General features: G+C 41.1%; 1 protein-coding gene across 12 annotated transcripts in view; it reads right to left on the minus strand.

The window, feature by feature from the left end:
• The window catches only part of GRIP1 (glutamate receptor interacting protein 1), a 534361-nt gene that overhangs the window by 114366 nt on the left and 396024 nt on the right, over nucleotides 1–23971 (minus strand). For 10 of the 12 annotated variants that reach the window (XM_040409451.1, XM_040409495.1, XM_040409479.1 and 7 more), the window contains exons 3-4: nucleotides 15549–15684; nucleotides 10695–10840 (exon numbers count right to left, since the gene is read on the minus strand). The exons of the other annotated variants lie outside the window; for them this stretch is intronic. In XM_040409451.1, the coding sequence (XP_040265385.1) occupies nucleotides 10695–10840; nucleotides 15549–15684 (282 nt within the window). The remainder of the gene's footprint in view (nucleotides 1–10694; nucleotides 10841–15548; nucleotides 15685–23971) is intronic. 12 annotated transcript variants of the gene reach the window in all.

Genomic DNA, 23971 nt, shown 5'->3' on the forward strand with positions numbered 1-23971 from the left:
AAATACACATTTAAGTCTACCTGTAGTTTGCAACAAAAAAAAAAAGCATCTAACTGACTCTCAGACTGAAACAAACAAGGTTCTCTGGTTTGTTAAAATCAAGATGAAACATTTTGGCCTCAATTTTAAGCGTCATATCTGGAGGAAACCAGGCACTGCAAATCACATACCCAATACCATCCCCACAGTGAAGCACAGTGGTGGCAGAATCATGCTGTCTTTGTATTTTTCAACAGCTGAGACAGGAAGACTGGTCAGGGTTGAGGGAAAGATGAATGGAGCAAAGTACATAGATATTGTTTAGGAAAACCTGATCCAGAGTGCTCTGGACCTAGGACCAGGCCAAATGTTCACCTTCCAACATGACATTGATTAAAAACACAGCCAAGACAACACAGAAGTGGCTTAATAAAAACTCTGTGAAGGTCCTTGAGAGGCCCAGCCAGAGCCCTGACTTGAACCCAATCCAACATCTCTGGAGAGAACCTGAAAATGGATTCCACCAACAATTACCCATCCAACCTGAGAGTATCTGCAGAGAAGAATGGCAGAAAATCCCAAAATTCAGTTGTACAAACCTTCTGGCATCATACCCAAGACGACTGGGGGCTGTAATCGCTGCCAAACATGCTTCAACTAAATACTGAGTAAAGGGTCTGAATACTTATGTCAATGCAAGAATTTCGTTTTTCCTTTTCATTAAATTAGAAAATAACGTTCTGTTTTCATTTTGTCATTATGAGGTATTGAGTGCAGAATGGTGGGGAAAAACATTTTTTTTAAATCTTTTTATTAGTTTAACAATAATATTTCCATACCAAATAATAATCAAAGTTATAATTTCAATTTCCTTAAACCCCTTCCCAATTCCCTCCCACACCCCCCTTTGCGATGCGTCTCCCATCCCCCCCCCCCCCCCCGAGAAAAAACGAGGGGACGGGACAGTGAGAAGGTTGAGGCAGGAAATTTTCTTTTTATCAAAAGTTCCATTCTCCCCGTATCTTAAACCATTTATCCTCAGAATTTTTTTGTTTATATAAGATATTTTCATACCTTTTAATCTTATTAACAAGGTTTAACCTTGTATTTATACTTGGAGTATTGGGTGAAAACCAAGCCCATGCTATCAGAAGCCTTGCCAAAAACATTATTTTAACTAAAATAATCTGTTTATACTTATGGCACCCAACATTGGAAAGATCACTCGAGATCCAAGACTTTACCATGAATGGGATTGCCACCCTCAACTTTTGGATGATATAATTATGTATTGCCCCCCAATATTTCTTTAGTTCCATACAAGTCCAAAACATATGTAGATGATCGGCCTCAGGTGATTCACACCGTGGACAATAAGAAGTGGGGAAAAACTTTAATTCTTTATTTTAGCACAAGGTCGCAACAGAACAAAATGTGAAAAAAGTGAAAGGGTCTAAAGACTTTCTGAATGCATTCTAGATAGAAAGATAGCACAGAAATATATATATATCTTACCATTTGTAGAGAGCGGGACTTCTCTCACGTCGGCAGTCTAGTGCTTGGTGAAGATGCAGGGCCCCTTTTGCAAGACAGAATGGGGTTCAGTAAGGCCCCTTGCAGACGAGCGATACGGATAAGGTCTGGATGCGTTCAGTTAGAAATCTGCGATTTCGCAAGCAAGTTCAGTTTTGACTGCGATTGCGTTCAGTTTTTATCGCACGGGGGAAATGCGCGTTGATGCGTTTTTCACGCACGTGATAAAAAACTGAAGGTTTACAAACAACTCCTAGCAATCATCGGTAAAAAACGCATCGCATCCACACTTGCTTCCGGATGCAATGCGTTTTTCACTGAAGCCCCATTCACTTCTATGGGGCCAGCGTTGCATGAAAAATGCTGAATATAGAACATGCTGCGATTTTCACGCAAAGCACAAGTGATGCCTGCAAAACGACACTCATGTACACAGACCCATTGAAATGAATGGGTCCGGATTCAGTGCGGGCGCAATGCGTTCGCATCACGCATTGCACCCATGCGGAAAACTCGCTCGTGTGAAAGGGGCCTAAGTCACAGAAAGGAGGAAGAGGAAGACTCAGATGTCAGGCATTGCTCATCCCTTTTGTTAGGCTACCGTTACACAACTAATAAAAAGGTCATGAAAAACGGACACAACTTTCAATTTTTTATGGCCAACTTTCAACCAGTTTTGCATGCAAAACAGCCATTAAAAAGTGATGCAAATCTGTAGTGTGAAACTAGCCTAATAATAGTTATTACCTCTGCCAAATATGACAGAGTTGCCAGCTCTGTCTCTGCAGCCTACCTCTTCCTCCTCCTGCTTGTCCCGACTGACTACCTACTGATATAGCAGACTGAAAACAGGAAATGAAGGAGGAGATAAATGGTCCATATTAAGGACCTGCCTGTGATGTACAGTATACTCATAAGCAAGTCAGAAGAAGACTATTAAAAAACTTTTTTTCTTCGAACAATCCCTTCTCCATATACTTACCTAGATTTTACTCAAAAAGTCTCCTCTTTTTGTGCACTGCTGCTTGCATGCCTATCTTCTAGGATTTCTTCTGTTCTTCTAGAAGCTGTAGCAGTTTCTCAGCCCGATGAGGCTGAGTTGCTGCCACCTCCGCCTGCCTACTGAATCATTCTCCAGCCTGTTAGGGCCAAGCTTGGCTAGACATCACATCTGATGTCACTAAGATGGACCCAGGCCCAGCAGTCACACCAGTCAAGCAGAGCAAATAGGGAGGCGTAGAGTTAGGTACTTCACAATGACTAAGGAGTTGTGGTGGGCATGGTCAACATGCGGCAGGCTGAGGCTACAAAAGTATCTCTACTGAGGCAGCAGCAAGGCTGTCAGCAAAGAGATAAATGAGTAGGGCGGCAGTGCTGTATGCTATGGCTCTTCCGCATGAGGGGCAGCCTCACAGACAGTTCCCTCCCTCTGGCAACAGTCTGCAACTGGGGGAGGCCCTTTTTTAGTTAATGGTGGAGGCTCTGGAGTGTGCCGCCCAGGTGCCCTGCCTTTAATCAGCCATGCCTATAGGATTCCAGATTTTTATTTTTTACATTAATCATGGAAAAACCCTTTTCAGTAATGAGTGTGAACGGCAACAATTGTGTTTATCCCCTAAAGTGTACTTTTGTAATCATGTATGGACAACTGTAGATGTATATGTGCATATCGGATGTCTGCCTCCCTTCTCCTCTGACACAATGTAGTCTAAAAAAAGAGAGGGAGGGATACGGCAACGCCTACTTCCCATCTAGTATATATTGTTTTATGGTAGATGAACATTTTGGCAGGTGAGGAGGTTCTGAACATTTATAGAGTGTCATCCGGAAGGTGAGGAACATGATACTTTCCCTAATTTCGCATATAGTCAAATATTGATTTGTGGTGGACTGAGTCAATGTTGACCAAACACTTTTTGGCATTTAACAAAATCTGGTAAAAAATTGAAGTGAATCACACCTTATCTCCCTCTAGTGCGCTGTACAGACAGGGGGAGATACGGAAGTTCAGAATGATGGCTGTTAGCAGGTACACAATAATGACTACAGCTTTTTATTCCATATGCACTTAAGAAGGCCACAATCTCTGGTAATGGCGATGAAGCTTTGTACATGCATTTTACATGCATTTCATCTATTTCTCTCTGATTATATAGTAAATGTTCATCTGCATAATGGACATCATGAAAACTCAGTGTCCTGTCAGCATAATGTGAAATTGTAAGATTAGTTTGATGGACATCCCTAATGTGGCTGCCTATTATGGTATAAGGAGAGAGACCTATGGCAACGACAATGCACTGCTAAAAATACCCAGTAATATATAGTAATATTAATTTGCCTTTTACTGTGTTCTGCATGGCTGAGAGTCAGCTAGTTACTATCTGAGCATGCTCACTGTTGTACATAAATATGCAAGAACACACTAGTCCCCAGGGACGGACTGGGAACTTAAAATGGCCCTGGAAAAAATACTAAAAGTGGCCCCGTTTTGTAGTCAGGTCCAAATTGTTGGAAGGCAGAGCCAGCAATACCATATTGTGGTACGTTATACCATCCCAACAGAGCCAAATACCCCAGTCCATCACAAAATACTGCCAGCAGCCCAAAATACATCCCTAAAAACTTCCACTGGCCGGCCGCGAGGAGGGCCCAGGCGGCCCCCTGGGTATCGGCCCACCAGGAAATTTCCCTGTAAGGTCTATGGCCAATCTGCCCCTGCTAGTACCCCTGGCCATCACAAAACCACAACTCATTTTAAGCAGCTAAATAAAAACAATCCATACATTTTATCTGCTCCTATATGACACAAAATAAGTATGCATCACTTCCCCTTACGATGTCTATGCAGTCCTGCTTGTAACCTCATCACAAAGGAATTAAAGCAACAACTCTATTTGAAAAGACACCAAGCACATTCAAGTTGTCTAAAGAAAATATTAAAATGCATTTCATGAGCTAATATATAGCTGCCCTAGAAATGTTGAAAGCATTTCCATTTAGAGTGGGTCAGTGTAAACAGGCCTTAAGCAATACCCTAAAGTTGCCTAGAAATATTGCCCAAGCAGTACAAAAAAAAATCATCAAAATGGAAAACAAACGAAGACCTGACACACAAACATAATGAAAGGTGAGGCTTTTAAAATGAAATGGGGAAAAAAAATTACTATGTCCCAAAGGCTAAAATACCTATGTAAGGGGTTAATAGTGATTTTTATTTTTTTATGCAGCAAAATCATGGTAGGGGAAATTTCAGTTGCAGAAATGCATTGTATTCATATTTAATGAGTAAATATAAAAAACGCTACAAAAACTGCAGTAAAATGTCTTTTGTGAACCAGACCTAAAGGGAGTAATTGAAGGTCATAAGTATAAAAAGCATAGGCACACCAGATGTAATAAATAACACTATGTCCGTTTTGTAATGGAGCATTATGATAATGATACACTTTACTGTAAAAGTGTACACTGATGGGGGTCTAAAAAGAATGTGCAAGCATGAAGGGGACTGTGGGTTACCTAGTGCAGTAAGAACCTACCCTCCACGTGCAGGTGATCTGGCGTGCAGTCGGTTTCTGAAGCGTGGCTGCATGCCTGAAGTTGATGAGTAATCAATTCTTCCTTTATGCATCTTTTCAGCCTCCAGACACTTTTTTCTCCCTTGACCTAGAAAGCTGGTTTAATCATCATGGTGCTGACATTTCAGCGCATAATTAATGCAACTTGTAACCTCTCACTTTCTTCCCTCTATTCCATAGCTTTTTTATTGAGACCCTGTTTACCTCTTTCCATATATAACTATATATACAGTACAGATTTTTCTTATATTTTGGGATGTGAGGCCTAGGTCAAAGTCTTCATGCCCCAAACAGAGATTTTAGAATGTATTCCTGCCACCGTCGATACCCTGTCGGTATCCTGCTGACCTGCTCTTGCCTTGGACTAGGGCCCTCTTAGCTATGCGGGCCAGGAACATATTCTCAAACAGCAGCAGCAAGATAATTAATGATAGGGGCCCCTGCCGCCACATTGAGAAGGTGGGTCACTGGAAAAAGGCCTGCCTCTCTACCTAGAAGTCATCTCAGCCACCGAATGTAAATATAGTAATAAACTTGGAAATTTGTTAAAGGTTTTTTTCAGGACTTCTGCTCAAGATAGGTCATCAATATTGGATCAGTGGGGGTCTGACACCCAGCATTCCAACCGATTAGCAGTTTCAGGCAGCCATGGGCAGTGGATGGAAGGTTTCATCCACTATGGAGTTTCTTTCACTGGTGTACTACACTTTAGCTTCCACTCACTTAAATTCTGGCACAAACTCTGCTCTGCTTCCAGCTCCATCCACTGTATAGTTTCTGGCTCTAACAGCTGCCCAAAACAGCTGATCAGTGTGGGTGTGGGGTGTAGGGAACCCACTGATCTGATACTGATGACCTATCCACAGGATATCAAATACTATCATCAATATCGAGTACTATCAAATACCCAAAAGATCCTTTACATAATCCAACCAGGACCTATAGGCTGGGTAAAATGCAGTATGCTATCTGTATGTGGTGAATTCAGTGTGCTGTGTCATGTGCCACTTTTACAGGTGGTGTTGGACTAGGGGCCCACCCTGGCTCAGGGCACACGGGGGATTCACATTGCTTATGATACCAAAGGTGCCAACAGCATTATGAAAAGCTTGGAGGGTATCTGTCACCGCCAGTTCTGTGAGAAGATCTGGCAGACGTTCTTCTCTACCTCTTGTATGATGTTCTTTGTTTTGGTTTCACTTTCTCATCTCCTTTCCTTCTGCCAGGTGTCACTTATTTCGACTAATCGTCTTCCTTTATAATCCTTCCCATACTGCCTCACTTTGCAGTTTATACTACTTCCTGGATGAGGTGTTCACGGCTGGAGGCTGCTTCTGCTGTTTGTTTAGATAAGTCTTTTACTTTATTGTGTTTTCTTGCTGGCTTGATTCTAGGTGACCCTGACTCCGTCCGTATTGAGTGCAGGGAGCCGGTGGTCATGTCCCCTCACTATTATAGGGTTTTCAGGTGTCACACAGGATTAGGTACGCGGGCATGCAATTGTCTACCATACAGGCCCTTGCATGTGCATAGCAGTCAGGGAGAGCTCTTAGGGTTTTATAGGGCTCACCTATAAGCTCCTTAGTTTGGGATCAAGCCAGTCGCTTGTTTATTTATATGTTCCAGCTATCTGCTAACTTTATCCGTGACAGTATCCAACTGGTTGCACAAAGAAATTTAAAGGGAGGTTTTTAAATTAATATATTGCGTTCCCTACCCATTAGAGTCATAGTTCTCATTCCAGCCCTATAAAAATAGTCAATTTATTTATTTTGAACATACTTTACACACAATCTGTCACTATTTTGGCCTTTTTGAGGGCCATAACTTGGATTCTCTTCGTTCTTGCACTGGCTTTAAAAGATACCTGTCTACACACATATTTTGGACTCAAAACGTCAGCTCATACATGTACGGTTAGTGGGGGAGGCCAAACTAGGGACTAAATTAAAGTCGTGATTTATAGATGAATGGTTTTAATGCACTAAGTATGAAGACAAAGGGGATGACTAACTCCTGACTAGAATAGGAAGATCTTAAAATCTCAAGAGCATTGGATTCTGCAGGCTTTCTCACTGTTTCAGGTAATAGAATATGGTTCCTGATAAGAACGTTAGTTATTTCAGGAAAGCCGATTCATGTGGAGGAACCCCAGAGAAAAAAAGGGTTTGTAATATACAATTGTTTAAGAGGATTTTTTTTTGTGTATTCGAAAAGATGAGAGAAATCTAATAGTTGTGTAAAAAGTCTCTGAAGCAACCATCTAAATATGTAATACCATATATTAACAATTCATACCAAATGCTGTTTAGGAACTTGTTACTAAATGATATCCTAGATTTTCTTTAGTGAAGGGATAGTTTTAAAAAGTTCACTGGACAATAGATTTTTTTATCTAGATATAGAGAACTCAAAAACCTGTATTTCTCAGAATAAAAGCCTCAAGGGGGCTGTCCAGCTAATTAACTTTAGTCTAAAATAATCATTTTAAAAAGTTTGAAGGCTCCCGTTTCTACACTTTCTGTCCACTCTCGTTAAGCAAGAAATGACACCAATCTGAACCTATTCAATACATTTTCATTGACTGGCCACCCCTTTTAAGACCTTACACATAGCAGAGCCATGTGCAGGAGGTTACAGAGCAGTACACTGAGTTTCTTGCGATTCCGTATTCGGAGATAATGGCGTTGTATGGAGCGTATAGGTACCCAAACATTACGGCTTAACATACTTGCAGACAGATATATAAGCAACAGTATGTTCAAGTGTGGGAGTGTTTTTCTTATTGTACAATGTGTGATGTAAAGACTACAACATCCAGAATGCTAGTTTATAAAGTAAGATTCTCTATTTTTATTTTTACTGCTGGTGTATATTCTATCTATCTATCTATCTATCTATCTATCTATCTATCTATCTATCTATCTATCTATCTATCGTGCATTATTGGCATTACTAGATTTTAATGGCAGGTAATGCCTCTATTAACTGAATGCAGATGACACAGAACCACACAGTGGGCCAAAATTTTGGCACATTTTTGGAGTAAAAATACGCCAACTTATAGGTGGTGTAAACGTAGATTTGACTGGGTTTTTCTTGGTGCACGGACAGATTTTTGGTGCACAGCGAGAATCGGGTGTAGGATTTACGACACTCCATATTTATAAAGGTCTATGTGCCAGAATAGTGAATTTGTCCAATATTGAGACTGGGATTCATATTCTTACACAGTGCAAAGTAGGACTCTATCAATAAATCTGCCCCACTGTGTACCTAATTATTACAACATTGAAAATAAGGTGATATATACCTTTTAAATAGATGAAATTTCAAGTAAGGTAAACATGCAGATAGTATGCATTATTTAGAGACAAATATAAAAATGTGGCACTTTCATGCTGAGCCAAAACCCAACTTTACAGCAGTTTTCAGACCATTGAAATGCTGGAATATTTCAGGAGGCGCTGTGGCCTTCATTGGTACTAAAAGAAAAATACCAGGAGAAAGAAGTCTGTGCTCAGCCTATGCAGACATGCAATAAATAAGAGCTTGAAGCATAAAGTATTTAGATTTTCATGCTTCATTTACAAGACGAAACACCGGCTCCGCTTCCTGCGGCTGGTGAAATGAAAACATCAAATGGCAGAAAAGCTTGCACAGCTCGGCCCATGCTTCTAAATAATTAAAGAAAACACACATAGGAACAGAGGCAGAGAAGGTGATGCGGGCTGAGGTCACTTTCTCTGCATAAAGAGTAAAGCAGGAGAACAGGAGGTAAGGAAGCCAACTCTCAAATGTGGAGATATGCACCAATATATCCATTTATATACAGTGCCGCAAGAATTATCACCGACGCTTCACAAAGGCACTTAGCATAAACACCCTGTAGGGCAGCGCAGCACTGAATCCTTATATTAGCATATGTGTTAGCTTGCTGGAAGAATCCTGACTATGCAAAGAGAAATGGGTTATAGCAATTAAATAAATTAATGGCAACTTATACCATAGCTAACCTATATGGCTAGGTCTAGATTTTCCTCTATGGACATCATGAGCTGCTGGGAATACTACAATCCGCAGACCCAGCAGGTCATAACATTTTTTTGTTCAGGCTTATTTAGATACAGAGACCGCACTTATACAGAGAAATCAAAGTCATTTCCTATTAATTGGGAGATGTTAAAAGTGGATACTGAGGGGGCCATTTATTAAGCTGAAATATGCCTATATTAGGCGTATTTTAGGCGCAGATTGCGGCTCAACGGTTAGTCGCGCCACAATCGGCGACTTTTCCCCGCTCTCCTTGTGGCGTGGGCAGGGACAGGCTGGCAAGTCCGTCTCATTTACCATTTTCTCCGCCTGTTTCAGGTGTAGAATAATGGTCTAAATGTAAGACAGCAAGGAAGCTGGCTTATATTTAGAACTGGGGGAAGATCAGACGAAGTTATGTAGAGGCCGGCGCCTCATCATAACTTCCTCAGAACCACCGGCAGCTTAGGGCTTTATTAAGACCAGCGTCTAAAACGTCTTAATAAATGTGCCCCTAAATGTCTTGCATAAGGGCAAAGACAAGTTCATAGAATTATTTGTTAGCCAAGATCCCAAGGACCACACTGATTAAAAATTAAATGAAAGAAAAGATTTAAATCTGAAATGAGTAAAACAGACATACTGAAGCTGTTCAACACAGAGCGTAAGCCAGAGAGTCCTCATATTCCTAAAGATCCAGCCTCTCCCTGCCCCCTGCCACTAATTATAAAAGGGAAAAAAATCTGTGGTGGTGGAGAGGGGCAAGGCCAGCCAGGAGCTCCTCAATAGGAGGACTCTCCAGCACTTATTGTGTACTGGAAAGATCCACTGCTGAAATTGTACCTCGCAGACTTCCTCTCTGCCCGCCCCCTGATTTCATTATAAAATAAGGGCGTTTTGCTTTCTGGTAATTTTCTCTGCTTCTTGATCCAAGTGCTGAACAAACTGATACAACCACACGTGTAACTGGCTTCCCACAGGAAATGCACCCCGTCTGGATTTTTCACATTTACAGTCTGTACCCACAGTATTTGACAAATTAATGTGATGTATCTCCGACATCAACATGATAAATAAAGTGATCCACTGGTTTTCCAGGACTCCTATGTTGGTGATCTATACTCAGGATAGTTGATCAATATCTGATCATGGGGGTCCAACACCCATCCCCCCCCCCCCCGCCGAACAACTATTTCAAGAGGCCGCAGCACGATTCGGCCCCCTCTCAGCTAACCAAGCACAGCACTATACAAAGTTTTGCAGCACAGACCCATTTACTTGAATGGGACATAGCTACATTGAGACCAAGTGACCAATGAGCAGGACATCACTGACCTATGAAGAGGCCACAGTGCTCAATGGAATGCCACGGCCTGATTGGTGGGGGTGCCAGGAGTTGGACCCCCCCCAAACGATCAAATACTGGTGACCTATTCTGAGAATAGGTCATCAATATTTGAATCCTGGAAAGCCCCCTCTAATTATACTATATTGGTAATAACTGGAATATATCAAAGTCGTTATTCTCCACATAAGGTCGCCACATCATGAAATGTGACCTCTATTACTTACACACGGGAGGAAGCTCATACTCCACTTCAAGAACCACTCGTTCGCCGACATTCTTCAGAAGGCTGATGATCTCATCATGGCGAAATTTTGTAAGGTTGATGCCATTCACGCATTTGATATAATCTCCCACATTCAGTTGGTCACTTCTGTAAAGAACACTTGTCTGTCAGACTGGCACAGTTTTACGCTATACTATAGACATCTTACCAACATCTTTTCCAGAAAAGGAATGTAACACCAGAAAATGACCTGTTGTCTAAATTTTATGTTAAATGTGTTTTTAGAATGTTTGGTGATTTTTTTTATTTTTTATGTTTCATGTCCCTAGTTATATATATATTTTTTTTTAACTCTTAAAATCATGCAGTATTCTGGCCACTAGGCCTAAAATACTGTGTTAAGACTTCCTGTTCATTGAGTGCACCCACATGGGCCCTAGACACAATGGACAGGAGCTGACCCCATTGATTTCTATGGAGGAGTTTTCTAGGCATGATCTGTAACGTGTGCAGAGGTGAGAAGGGAGTAGATAAGCTATGATATCACCTATTGTGAATAGTGGATCCTAGGTTATCTATACAAAGGTGATATCTGTCATTGTAATTTTGCCTGTGATGATAATATGTTGGCTACAGAAACGTTATCTGTACAGATATCATGTGTCTAGAGAGAAAACGGTACAATTTTATATATATACAGTACAGACCAAAAGTTTGGACACACCTTCTCATTCAAAGAGTTTTCTTTATTTTCATGACTATGAAGGCATCAAAACTATGAATTAACACATGTGGAATTATATACATAACAAACAAGTGTGAAACAACTGAAAATATGTAATATTCTAGGTTCTTCAAAGTAGCCACCTTTTTCTTTGATTACTGCTTTGCACACTCTTGGCATTCTCTTGATGAGCTTCAAGAGGTAGTCCCCTGAAATGGTCTTCCAACAGTCTTGAAGGAGTTCCCAGAGATGCTTAGCACTTGTTGGGCCTTTTGCCTTCACTCTGCGGTCCAGCTCACCCCAAACCATCTCGATTGGGTTCAGGTCTGGTGACTGTGGAGGCCAGGTCATCTGGCGCAGCACCCCATCACTCTCTTTCATGGTCAAATAGCCTTTACTTTCAAAGTTTTCCCAATTTTTCGGCTGACTGACTGACCTTCATTTCTTAAAGTAATGATGGCCACTCGTTTTTCTTTACTTAGCTGCTTTTTTCTTGCCATAATACAAATTCTAACAGTCTATTCAGTAGGCTGTGTATCCACCTGACTTCTCCTCAACGCCACTGATGGTCCCAACCCCATTTATAAGGCAGGAAATCTCACTTATTAAACCTGACAGGGCACACCTGTGAAGTGAAAACCATTTCAGGGGACTACCTCTTGAAGCTCATCAAGAGAATGCCAAGAGTGTGCAAAGTAGTAATCAAAGCAAAAGGTGGCTACTTTGAAGAACCTAGAATATGACATATTTTCAGTTGTTTCACACTTGTTTGTTATGTATATAATTCCACATGTGTCAATTCATAGTTTTGATGCCTTCATAGTCATGAAAATAAAGAAAACTCTTTGAATGAGAAGGTGAGTCTAAAAAAATCCAGTATGTATTTGGAGTGCTACGGTCTTTTATTAAAAAAAAATATGTTTAGTATGTTTAACATGCTTAACATAAAAATGTGATTTAAACAATAGGTCATTACCTGATGACACATTCCTTTTATATTAAGCTTTATTTTTATTTTTACAGTTATATATTATGTCTCAATAAACACAGGAGACCATGTAAGGTCAAATAACGTTGATCTAAGCAATGTCAAAAATGGTAACAAAAATTCCAGAAAAAATACATTAAACCTATTTATGATTAGAAGCTTGAGTACACTGGAATGTTAGTATGTTTTGCGTTAATTAAAACCGCAAACAACCAAGATAGCATTCCTCTAGCCCAAAACTTGGGGACTGGTATTTTCTTTTTCCAGGCTCAAAATGACAGGCAACCCTAGTAACAATATCAGAGTTGCCAAGAAAAGTTGATGCTCAATCAGCATTAGCTGTAGTAGCATACGTGTTGCTATGGAAATATTTGGGTCTTAAGCATGGCTGTTTAGTACTGCTGGAAACGTATAATCATATCCCACAACTAAATAATGTGTTTCAGAGCTCGCCGTCGCCACCAGAAGAACATTGACTGCTGCTGCACAGACCACATACAGATTACGGAATATTACTGACAGCCCCAGAAAAGGTCAACAAAGGCTAGCTTTTCCAAGTTTTATATTCAGCTACTAAATCTTTACTAATGTACATCAAAGCTCATAGAATCAATGTTATTTTACCTGTGTATATGGATTTTACACCGCCACTGACATAATAAAACAATAAATGCAATGAAATAAAGAATTATTAATCAAATGTTTTGATAAACTGGAATAATGAGTTTTATAGAGTATTGTAGCTGTGGTTATTGTCTTTTGATCATCAGTTAAACCTAATCCATTCTGGGATCTACATATCAGTCAGAGGTTTAGAAGGCTTTTAAAGTGAATGTCCCTGACTGCTGATGGATTTCTTCACATATCTATATGGTATCCTGTACAGTCAAGAGTTAAATGTTAGTCTGCAGCTGCTGTCCACCTTATTATATTAAAGGGGTTGTCCAACTATGAGAAGTAAGATAGCGAATAAGGACCTGTTCGTGGGGGTTTAGACTTTTGGGACTTCCGACAATCACAAAAATGAGCTGCTGGAATCCTGGAGTTGATTAATTAGCTGTCACGCATTTGCACTGCTGATCCATTCAACCATATAGACTGTCAAAGAGAGGCAGAGTACAGCACTCGGCTATCTCCAGCAGTCCCACAGACTTGAATGGGGAGGAAGCATGCATGTCTGACTGCTGGTTCTATGAAAAAAAGCCACGAAAAAAGCCTACATAAAAATTCCAGTGCTTCGGAGATTTATAACCATAACCATGTAGATAACAATTCATCCTCTATATATGAAAGTGAATTTTTTCCTATAAGGTTTTCAAGTGGTCTTTTTCTGGTTACCATCACCACGGCTACATACTCCAGGGACTCCTCCACCCCATCCTTGTGATAGCAGTCGGTCCCCATTGTTCGGATAATCAACCCGCTAATTTCTTATGGCAAGACAACCCCTTTAAGTTCATTGAAGGGTGTCTGTCAGCAGTTTACCAAAAGGTAAAGGCAGGGGGAGCAGTACAGCAGTACCTTTTGTTGAGTTTTTTTCATCAGGAGTAGTGTGGGTATGAACTTTTATTCTGCCAGGCTCTGCTACTGCAAGTACCCAGGAAGTGGTAGGTCAAAGTGAAGTGCTGTCTGCATTGACCAGCTTCACAACAGCAGTAGTGGCTCCTGGTTGGCTGCTACAGTTGTCACTCAGAGCAGAGGGGAGGAGCGATGGAGAAGCTCAGTGCAGACTTAACTTCACTGTGAAGCACCACCTCTTGGGCACTAACTGGAGGAGAAACTGACGGAATAAGGGTGGGTTTACATGTGTAGAGTCCACAGTGGATTGAAAGGAAAACTGCTGCTGCAAAAACTGCTTTTCACAGTGACAACGATGCCGGGATCCCAGCGGGTCCTCTGGGGCTGTTAACTTTCGCATTACATTGGTAAAAACTGCAACATAATTGGACATGTTGCAGATTGCAAACCTACAAAGAAAGTCAGTTTATGCTGTGAGTTTTTCTCCACAGTGTGTGGATGAGATTTTTTAAGTCTAATCCACTTTGCTTGTACTGTAAATGCTGTGGACTCCACAGCATTTATCGCACCCACACTTAAAGTCACACTACTCATAATAGCTCCACAAAATGTATATTTACACTGCTGTCCCAAAACCCCTACCTAGTACAGTCAGCAGTTTAACATGGTTAAAACTGCTGACAGAATCCTATCTCCCTATTGACAATACATACACTTATAGTCGAAACAAATGTGAATGCATATGGGGGAGTCTGTTAAGAATAGCTGTCGGCTAAACAGCTATTGAAGCCCAATGGGCTCCTTAAAGAGGTTATGAAAGAGGGGGGGGGGGGGTAGCAAACCCCCCAACTTGCAGGACCTGTACGGGAAAGATTACTTACCTGCTTCCTGGCACTGGCTCCCTGCTTCTTCTTCTTCTCCAGGCCTACGATGCTCCGCTGGGTTCCCACCATGTCAACATCTGGTTTGACATCAGGCTGTGACGGAGATCGGATCCCCTTGCATCATGTGACCATTTGTCATGATGTAAGAAGAGCCTATCAACACCATGAGCAGTGAATTGCTGCGGCGATGTCATACCAGAGGTTGACATCAAGGGAGCCCTGCGGCACATCTCGGACCTGGAGGAGAAGGAGCGGGGAGCGGGGAGCTAGCACCAGGAAGCAAGTAAGTAATCTTTCCTTTACAGGTTCTGCCAAATAAAGGTTTGCCAACCCCCACCCCTCATTTTTGCACAACCACTTTAAAGTTATTTTATTTTTTAAATTAATGAATGAACAGATAGCTGTGCAAAGACTTCTATAACTTGACATGCACCTTTGTTCAATGCACTTCATTGTCTTTTTGGAAAACTTCTGTTTAGGAGAAAACATATACAGTTATCAATATTCCATGGGCAATCGGGTATAATTATTTTATCGACTGAGTGAACACTTTCTTATTTCGAAGCCAAGCTATCTGTGAAAAACACAATACCAATTATCTTGGTCGATAATACGGATACCTCAGTAGCAGCCTTCCAGTAAGAAATGGACAGAATAGTACACTGAATGAACCATCTGGTTCGGTGCTGCTACCACATTCTGACTTTCCAGGTCTTTGGGCTGGAGTATATATGAGATTACCTAGCAGCGATTCCTCCTTGACGCAGGTTTGATACTCTTGGCTTCCCATCCTTGTCAATTCCACCTGACACTGTAAGCCCTAGTGTGGTGCCTTCTTTCTTCATTAATTCAACTATTGTTGAGCCCTTGAACTCTTCTGTTAAAAGGAAAATTATGGATATCATTAAAGTGGAATCTCAGAACTGTTTCCACACAACCTGATTTGCAATAAATGAGACAGAGGTGGTTTTATTATTACCACAGAGTGATAAATGACACTGCCCCATTTTACTCCATCCTATTCATCAGGCCTTCAGAAAATGACGCCATATAAGAAAGGAAAGTCGTTCTGAAAAGTATTACACTAAATAGCAGAAAGCAAAGTTTCCTACTTTCACACACTAATAAGCAACGCATAACGCCAGTAGGTGGGTGAGCGACCATGAAGGGTGAACAGTCAGCTTTATGATTTCAATTTACCGAAGGTCTTAATTATGTTGTCTGGCTTTACTTTCTCTAAATGGAAGGATGCTTTATTCCTCCGCTTTGCAGTCATACATCTTTTTCAGCTTGTTCTCTGGCAAGACAGGAGGTCATCAAAGCCAATAAACCTTTGTAGATGCATATTTTGATTATATTATACTTTGGCTAGATTAAAACATGGGTGTCCTTTAGCTGGAGCAAACATAAAAAAAAGTGGTGTGATCCATGGCGGAACACTCAGCAGCAGTAACCTTGGAGTTCAAAGCCAATTATCTTCTGCTCAGCTTGAGATTAGCTCCTTTCCAGTCGAACAGAAGAGTCTTGACTCTATTTATTTGCTGAATAACTTTGTAAAAGCGTTATTTTATCATGCAGAAATAGTTACTTGAAATAATGGACTTCATTTAAAAGATCAACATCTCAACTAAATTAAGAGTTATCAGAATAAATAAAAAATAGAAGACATGGATTTTATCAAGAGTATTCATTCAGAGAAAATGATAGCAAATAACCAGTAAACTCTAATGGAAGGAAAACAGAGCTAGAAGTTACACACCCTATAGCCTTATGTGGGAGGTGGTGCCCAGGGACAGACTGGGAACTTAAAGTGGCCCTGGAAAAAAATACTAAAAGTGGCCCCTGTTTTGTATTTGGGTCCAAACTGATGGAAGGCAGGGCCAGCAATACTATATTGGCACATTATACCATCCCAACACCACCGTCCATCACAAAATACTGCCAGCAACACAAAATACATCCCGAAAAACTTCCAGTGGCTGGTCGTGAGGAGGGCTCAGACGGCCCCCCGGGAAATTTCCCTGTAAGGGCTATGGCCAATCTGCCCCTGGTGGTGCCTGCCCCCAGGTGTAAATTTTCATGGATCACTGGTAATACAGATATGTCCTGAGTGAGGAACGGTAAAGATGCAATTAATTTTATTTATGTGTCAACATATAAAAACTGCAAGCCATGTTTTGGGCTTGGGCACCCTTTCTCACAGCCGGTTCAGACCTGAGCGTTTTATAGGGCGTTCCTACGCGCTGTAAAACGCTCAACAAGGAGAAACCAATGCTTCCCTATCGGCATGGTTCTCACCTGGGCGTTTTACAGCGCGTACGATCGTGCTGTAAAACGCCCGACGCCCCAAGAAGTTTAGGAGCTTCTTTGGACCGTAGTGTCGCACGTTCCCGTACATAGACTTCCGGGAACGCGCGACACTGGGCGTTCGCTTGTCTCTGTATGCGCGATTGTAAACGCCAGTACAATCGTGCATACAGAGCGAACGTTCAGTACGCTCTGGTGTGAACCCAGCGTCAAGCAAGGTAGAGTGGTGAATTTGGTGCTGAGCTGCCAGTAATGGAAGGAAGGAATGTGGAACATAAAGGTACCTAAATCTAAGTGATATAGGATAAAAAACATATGTAGTCGGCATTGATTTTACCATGCACAATAATGACCTATGGTATTGTAATACTTTGTGAGGTAATGAATGGAGCGTGAACAAGACACTGGTCTAAACGCAAATTCTTCGGCTACTTTCACATTAGCGTTTTCAATTCCGCTATTGAGATCCCTCATAGGATCTCAATAGTGGAAGAAAACGCTTCAGTTTTGTCCCCATTCATTGTCAATGGGGACCAAACTGAACTGAACGAAACGGAGTGCACCAAAATGCATTCCATTCCGTTTGGTTGCGTCGCCATCGCTGCTTGAAGCGTTTTTCTGTCCACAATGTGGTACGGAGCAAGACAGATCCATCTTTATCTAATTGAGAGAATGGGGGTCCATTTACCTATGTTTGACACTCCAGAAAGTAACATACGAGTTGGAGTTCTATGCATACATTTCTCGCCATTGTAGTTTATAGCACCGTAGTTGTTAAATGCTAAGCAGTTACAATACCCATAATCGACGACAGAGAGCCACACATATGCCTGGTCTCCTACTTTCTAGAGTGCTTATTGTCAGAGAAGGTGACCACCATTACCCCAATATTTGGGTGTCCTCCATCCATCAGACATTTATGACATATATTTGATATACTATAAAAATTCTCAGATGGTAATACTCATTTAAGTTTTAGGCTGGGGCCAAATGGAGATATGGCTCACATGGTATGAAGCTTGCAATGTTGCATTACATGGGGTCCCAATGTGACATGTGACCTATCGTGGCACAACAGTCACAAAAATCCAACAATGTTGGATTTTTGGTCAAAAGTTGCAAGCAACTTTGCAATCATAGACCAATGTAGAGCACAATGCAAGTTGCATGAGACAGTGATTTGCCTTTTTTTATTTATTTTTACAGCTAAGGCTACTTTCACACTCGCGTTTGGTGCGGATCCGTCATGCATCTGCACAGATTCTGACCACAAACAAGTGCAAACAATTTTTTTTTAAAACATTTATTCCCCCGAAACCAAAACTAAGATAAGAAATAGAGAACTTCTTTTAACTCATCATGGTTTAAATGGGTTTTCTAATTACAGAAAGTGATGACATATTACTTGGATATGCCATTGCTTTCTGGTCCATGCTGGTCCAACTGTCACAACCCCCAACAATCTTGAGAATGAAGGTAGCAATGGTGGTTGTGGACCCAAACTGATCAGGACATGATGGCAAATCCACCTTTTAAAGTGTCTGTTCAGGAACAGCACTACTCTTGTCCACTGGTGGAGTGTGGTATTAGACCATATCCCCATTACATGGATGAGGCTGAGCTGCAATGTCAAAAACACTGCTCATGGAAAAGAGTGCCACTGTTTATGGGGGGGAAGTGGAACATGTTTTCCCTGTATGAATGTAGCCTAAGTCTTGGAATAAATGTTTACTACTATTTAGTATAGGCAGGGGTGGATTGGCCATAGACCCTACAGGGAAATGTCACGGTGGGCCTCTCTTCTCTGCCACTAAAAGCATCAGATACTCATGTACCTGGCCAGTGGCTGCAGGTCCCTTCCTGAATTCAGCTGTATCTCTGTCCCAGGATACTGTGGCAGAACACGGGAGCCCATGGCTCTGTGTCCTGTTGCTCACCTTCATACGCCACAAGTAAAACATATTTGTTAGTGTACAAATGGTGCAGGGACACAGTCATGTCATGCCAGAGGCCTGGTCATTACTAGAGGATGTCCAGGCAGCATGCCGAGAGCCGGGCTGGCATGGTGCTGTGGCCTGCATCTCACCTTCTAAGCCTCTGCTCCATATCTTAATTATAGATAATTGGTGGAGGAGGAGGACAGAACATAGAAGCTATTATGGGCCACCCCAGAGGGGCAGCTATTTTGTGCTGCACTGTGGTATTTGGTTTTGCTGGAACTCTATTTAGTGCAGCACAATGGTATTGCTGACCCCACCTACTTGTGTTGGTCCCATCTACTTCTAATGGCCCTGGCTAATAGTGTTGTATTGCCCAGTCAATCTGGACCTGCCTACAACATGGGGGACACTTGTATGTTTTTTCCCAGGGTCTCTAAGGCTACTTCCACACTAGCGTTTTCAATTCCGCTATTGAGATCTGCCATAGGATTTTAATAGCGGTAGAAAATGCTTCCGATATGTCCCCATTCATTGTCAATGGGGACAAAACTGAACTGCACCAAAATGCATTCTGTTCCGTTTGGTTGCGTCCCCATCGTGGACAGAAAAACGCTGCAAGCAGCGTTTTTCTGTCCGCGATGTGGTGCGGAGCAAGACGGATCTCTGACACAATAGAAAACAGATCTGTCCCCCATTGACTTTCAATGGTGTTCAAGACATGGCTTTAGAAGACATAATACAATTGGATCCGTTCCTGACTGGTGCATGCGATTGTATTATTGTAACGGAAGCGTTTTTGCAGATCCATGACGGATCCACAAAAAACGCTAATGTGAAAGTAGCCTAAGTTCCCAGTTCACTCCTGAGTTTAGGGGTAGAGATTGCACAGAGCCCCGGTCACTCCAAACTGTAACTTGAACACGCACCTTGAGAGGCAGATAAAACTCTCACAGTTATGTCCCCATTATTACAGACATTGCTGTTTGGTTACATCACCTGCGACATTTCCAGTTTGGTGCAATGCTCAGAGGTGTTGCAGCATTTCTTTCTGCCAACTAAATTCCTCATCTAGTCATGCAGATTCTGCAAGATTCAACACCAGCCAAAGCCTGGGAGAGGGTTAATGTTCTGGACAATCTATCTGCAAGTACTGAATATACATATGCATAATTTAGACCTTTCCTTTCAGAAAGAATTGTAGCCGAGGTTTGTATACAATGGCAATTTATTCCTATAGAATTGCTCTTCAATTGGATTTCAATGATTATATACTAAATTCATTCATCTTACTCTGGAATTAACGGTGATCCTGCTGTTACCAAATCTTTCATCACCTGGAATCACACCCCACAGAGAACATTCGCTTTGTCTGTAGGCTTACCTCACATATACATTTATACTCAATTGGTTTTATTGTAGCATATTATAAAATATATAACACTATTAAACAATATATTTAATCTACATCCTTTATTTTTTTTTTTTACATTCCCCTGATCAAGGGGGAAACAAATTTCTATAGTCTAGACTACATTCACGTTGCATTTATGGTATCCGTTTATTGTATGGGGGGAAGCACTGTAGCGGAGTATTTAAGCTAGGAATGAAGAGGGATGATAAGGCAGAAATAAAGTCGTAGATAAGTGAAAGAGGGGACAGAAAATGTCGGTGGCTGGAGAAATGGATTATGGAGTGAGGTTTAGAACAAGGGATAAGGAGAGCCACATGTTACTAATACAGAAGACCAATGTGCCTGTAAAATCTCACATTCCAGAAACTGGATGTGGAAAAGTAGTAGCCACTTAAAGCCGTTGGTCACTTTCTAACTGTTGATCAATGTGTATGTAAGATGACGATATGGCACTTTCTAATATAGCCTTTGGTGGGCAAATCTGTGCTGTTCGCACTGCCTGTCCATAAGATGGCTGCTAATGGAGGGTCATGTGACCAGACACATGACTCCGCTTCCTCCATTCTAACACACTGAACCTGCACCAACTGTGCAGATGTTTTGATACATTTGAATGAAGCACGCAGAGTGAGTTCCCTGGTCACATGATCCTCCATTAACAGCCATTTTATGGTCAGGACCTCTGTGTGGACAGCACAATAGACTTGGTCAACAAGGAGTGATACCTTATGAAATATAGAAGATGGTGCAGAATGTAAACAAAGATTATATTAGTCATATAATCATCTTACAAACACACTGGTTGAAGGTAGCCAGAAAGTGACCAACCCCTTTCAAATCTACTGTATGTTCACAAATGCCAGATGTCTAGCTAGCAAAATGGGGGAGCTTGAGTACCCTGTACTGGAGGAACACATTCATGAACAGTAGTTGTTGTGGCTGGGACTTGACTAGACTCTTTGCATGGCTGGGCAGGGTTTTACACTTTTAAGGAATATGCAGTACAGTTTTGGGCACTAGTCCATAGAAAGGATGCCCTAGAGCTGGAAAACAGCAATTACATGATAGTGGTAATGTAGGGTCTTAGTTATATAAACAAAAAAAATATTAGGTCTTGAGAAGAGGAATATAAAATTCTGGCTTCGACCCCCCCCCCCCCCCCTCTTCCCTTCATTCACATCGCCTCCCATCCCTCGGTTGAATGGATGACACCCATTGTACTATAACATATATGTTCAATGCATTCAATATACGGTACGTTTTTAATGTATATTGAATGCAGGCGAATGTATGAATGGATTTCATGAGGAGACATGAAGTACAAAGAGGACGGACAAGTCAGACTGTGGTAATGTGGGGCTGTGGTAATGGAGACTGTAAACAAGTGCTGCTGCATCAGCCACATCCCCACCTGCTCTCTGTACTTCATGGCTCCTCATGAACTTCATCCCTACAGAGATTCATTTTATCAGTTGTATTCAGGATTATAATTAGGGATAAGCGAATAGACTTCGGATGAAACATCCGAAGTTGATTTGCATAAAACGTTGTTCTAATACTGTACAGAGCAGGAGCTCCGTACAGTATTATAATGTATTGGCTTTGATGAGCTGAAGTTATTGTTTCGCGAAGTCTCGCGCAATAATTCGTAAATTAATTTGTACTGTAAAAAAACATTTCCCGAACTCTGGTTGGCTTCCAAGGAACGACTTGCAATAACTTTGGCTCATCAAAGCCAATACATTTTAATACTGTATGGAGCTCCTGCTCCGTACAGTATTAGAACAAAGTTTTATGCGAATTGACTTCGGATGTTTTATCCAAAGTTGATTCGCTCATCCCTAATCATAATCTCTGACAAGCAAAGCAGACAGGAGGATGAGGCAGCTCTTTAGCTCAGTGTTCTAAAGTAACTTGTGCTGCTGTGTGATTAGGACAGGTTTTGTGTGTACTAATAGCATAGCGGCCATTTTATTTCTCCTAATGATTGCTCCCCAGACAAAATGAGCCGTTAGAATTAATGAAAGGTATTTGGGAATATATTTATTTAAAAAAAATATATAATAATATTTAAGTATTTTCAGTAATTTTATTTTCTTAATTCCCGAAGAACCCTTTTAAGGAGGTCATCCAGTGTTACCTACTAATGGCAGTGGAATTGGGAACAATGTCAATGAGTAGAATGTGTTCTTGTCAACCAGAAGAAAGTAAAGCAGGAACACTACAACAAAATAAAAATGATATTTCACAATATCTTGAAATATATATCATTCAAATATGTGAGCCCATCTACCAACTCTGACAACTTGTCTTGGGCTGCACATTCTACTTGTGGTCTATTCAGTGTAATTTGCCAGACATTTGTAAAATATGTGTGAAAGAAGCTATGCATTTCCTACTTTAACTACGCTGTATAGAACAGGTATCTATACTGCTGTGACCAGATCACTTGATAAAGCTTACCTGCCAATCAATACTCAAAGTCAAAGTAAAGAGCAAGAAAATGCAAATCAGTAGCATCCCCTCTATAAACTTATAGTCTAATCAATCTCCTTCCTCAGTCTCTGAACAAAAATGCATGCATAATGAACCAAAAGGCAAAGGAGACAGAAGATGGATGCTTTCATTTGCATGAGCTAACTTCTTATTTAACCTAGATGACTGGGAGATACACTGTAAGAAAGCAAGCTGCACCTAGCACTATTTATTATGCATAGTAACATGCCATACTCTCCAACAAACAGATGCCTGGACAAATACATAGATATTTCTATATAAGCCAGTTAGACCACTCCATGAGCAATAAGAACTACAGTAGACATCGCCAAAAAGTAACCCAAAAATTAGAAGCCAGCAGTAAATTTCTAGATGTAATGAATGCTGATATTTGTTTAGCCCCGATATAAACCTATAAACATAAAATCTGGAAAACCAGTACTTAGTACTACAGTAACATCTATTATGGGCAAGTGACCTTACATGGAGAATTTTCTATGTATTTTGAACAGGTGATATATACTTTATATTTCCCTAACTTGTTTGCATTGCTACCTATAAATCCACATCTTGAGTTTAGTCTTGACCGACAAGAAGATTATTTGCTGGTTTCTTCCGAAAACTTTGCAGTTTGTTTTCATAGAGCAAGGAAATTGTAGACATGGCAATACATGCCATATATGTGCCAAATAGATATCTAAAGCAGAAACACATAACAATAATAAAAAAACACACACCCAGAGAGTGGAGGCAAATGGCCATGGCCTGTTTATTAAACAAAATAACAACTTTAACTTTAAACTTACAACATGAGCCTAGTCATAAAATCAGACTCCACTAGATATTAAATGTACATCCGAGTCCATCCCATCACGGGAGGACTATTAAAATCACCCTTACAACAAAACCATGGCCTCTTTTTTTATTTATAATATAAAGGGCAGGCGGGCGGGCGGGCGGGCGGGGCACGTATTATCCAGCTCCATGGGCAGGATGTAGACCGCTCCCGA

Source organism: Bufo bufo, chromosome 1 (genome assembly GCF_905171765.1).
Source record: "Bufo bufo chromosome 1, aBufBuf1.1, whole genome shotgun sequence".
NCBI classification, from domain to species: Eukaryota; Metazoa; Chordata; class Amphibia; order Anura; family Bufonidae; genus Bufo; species Bufo bufo.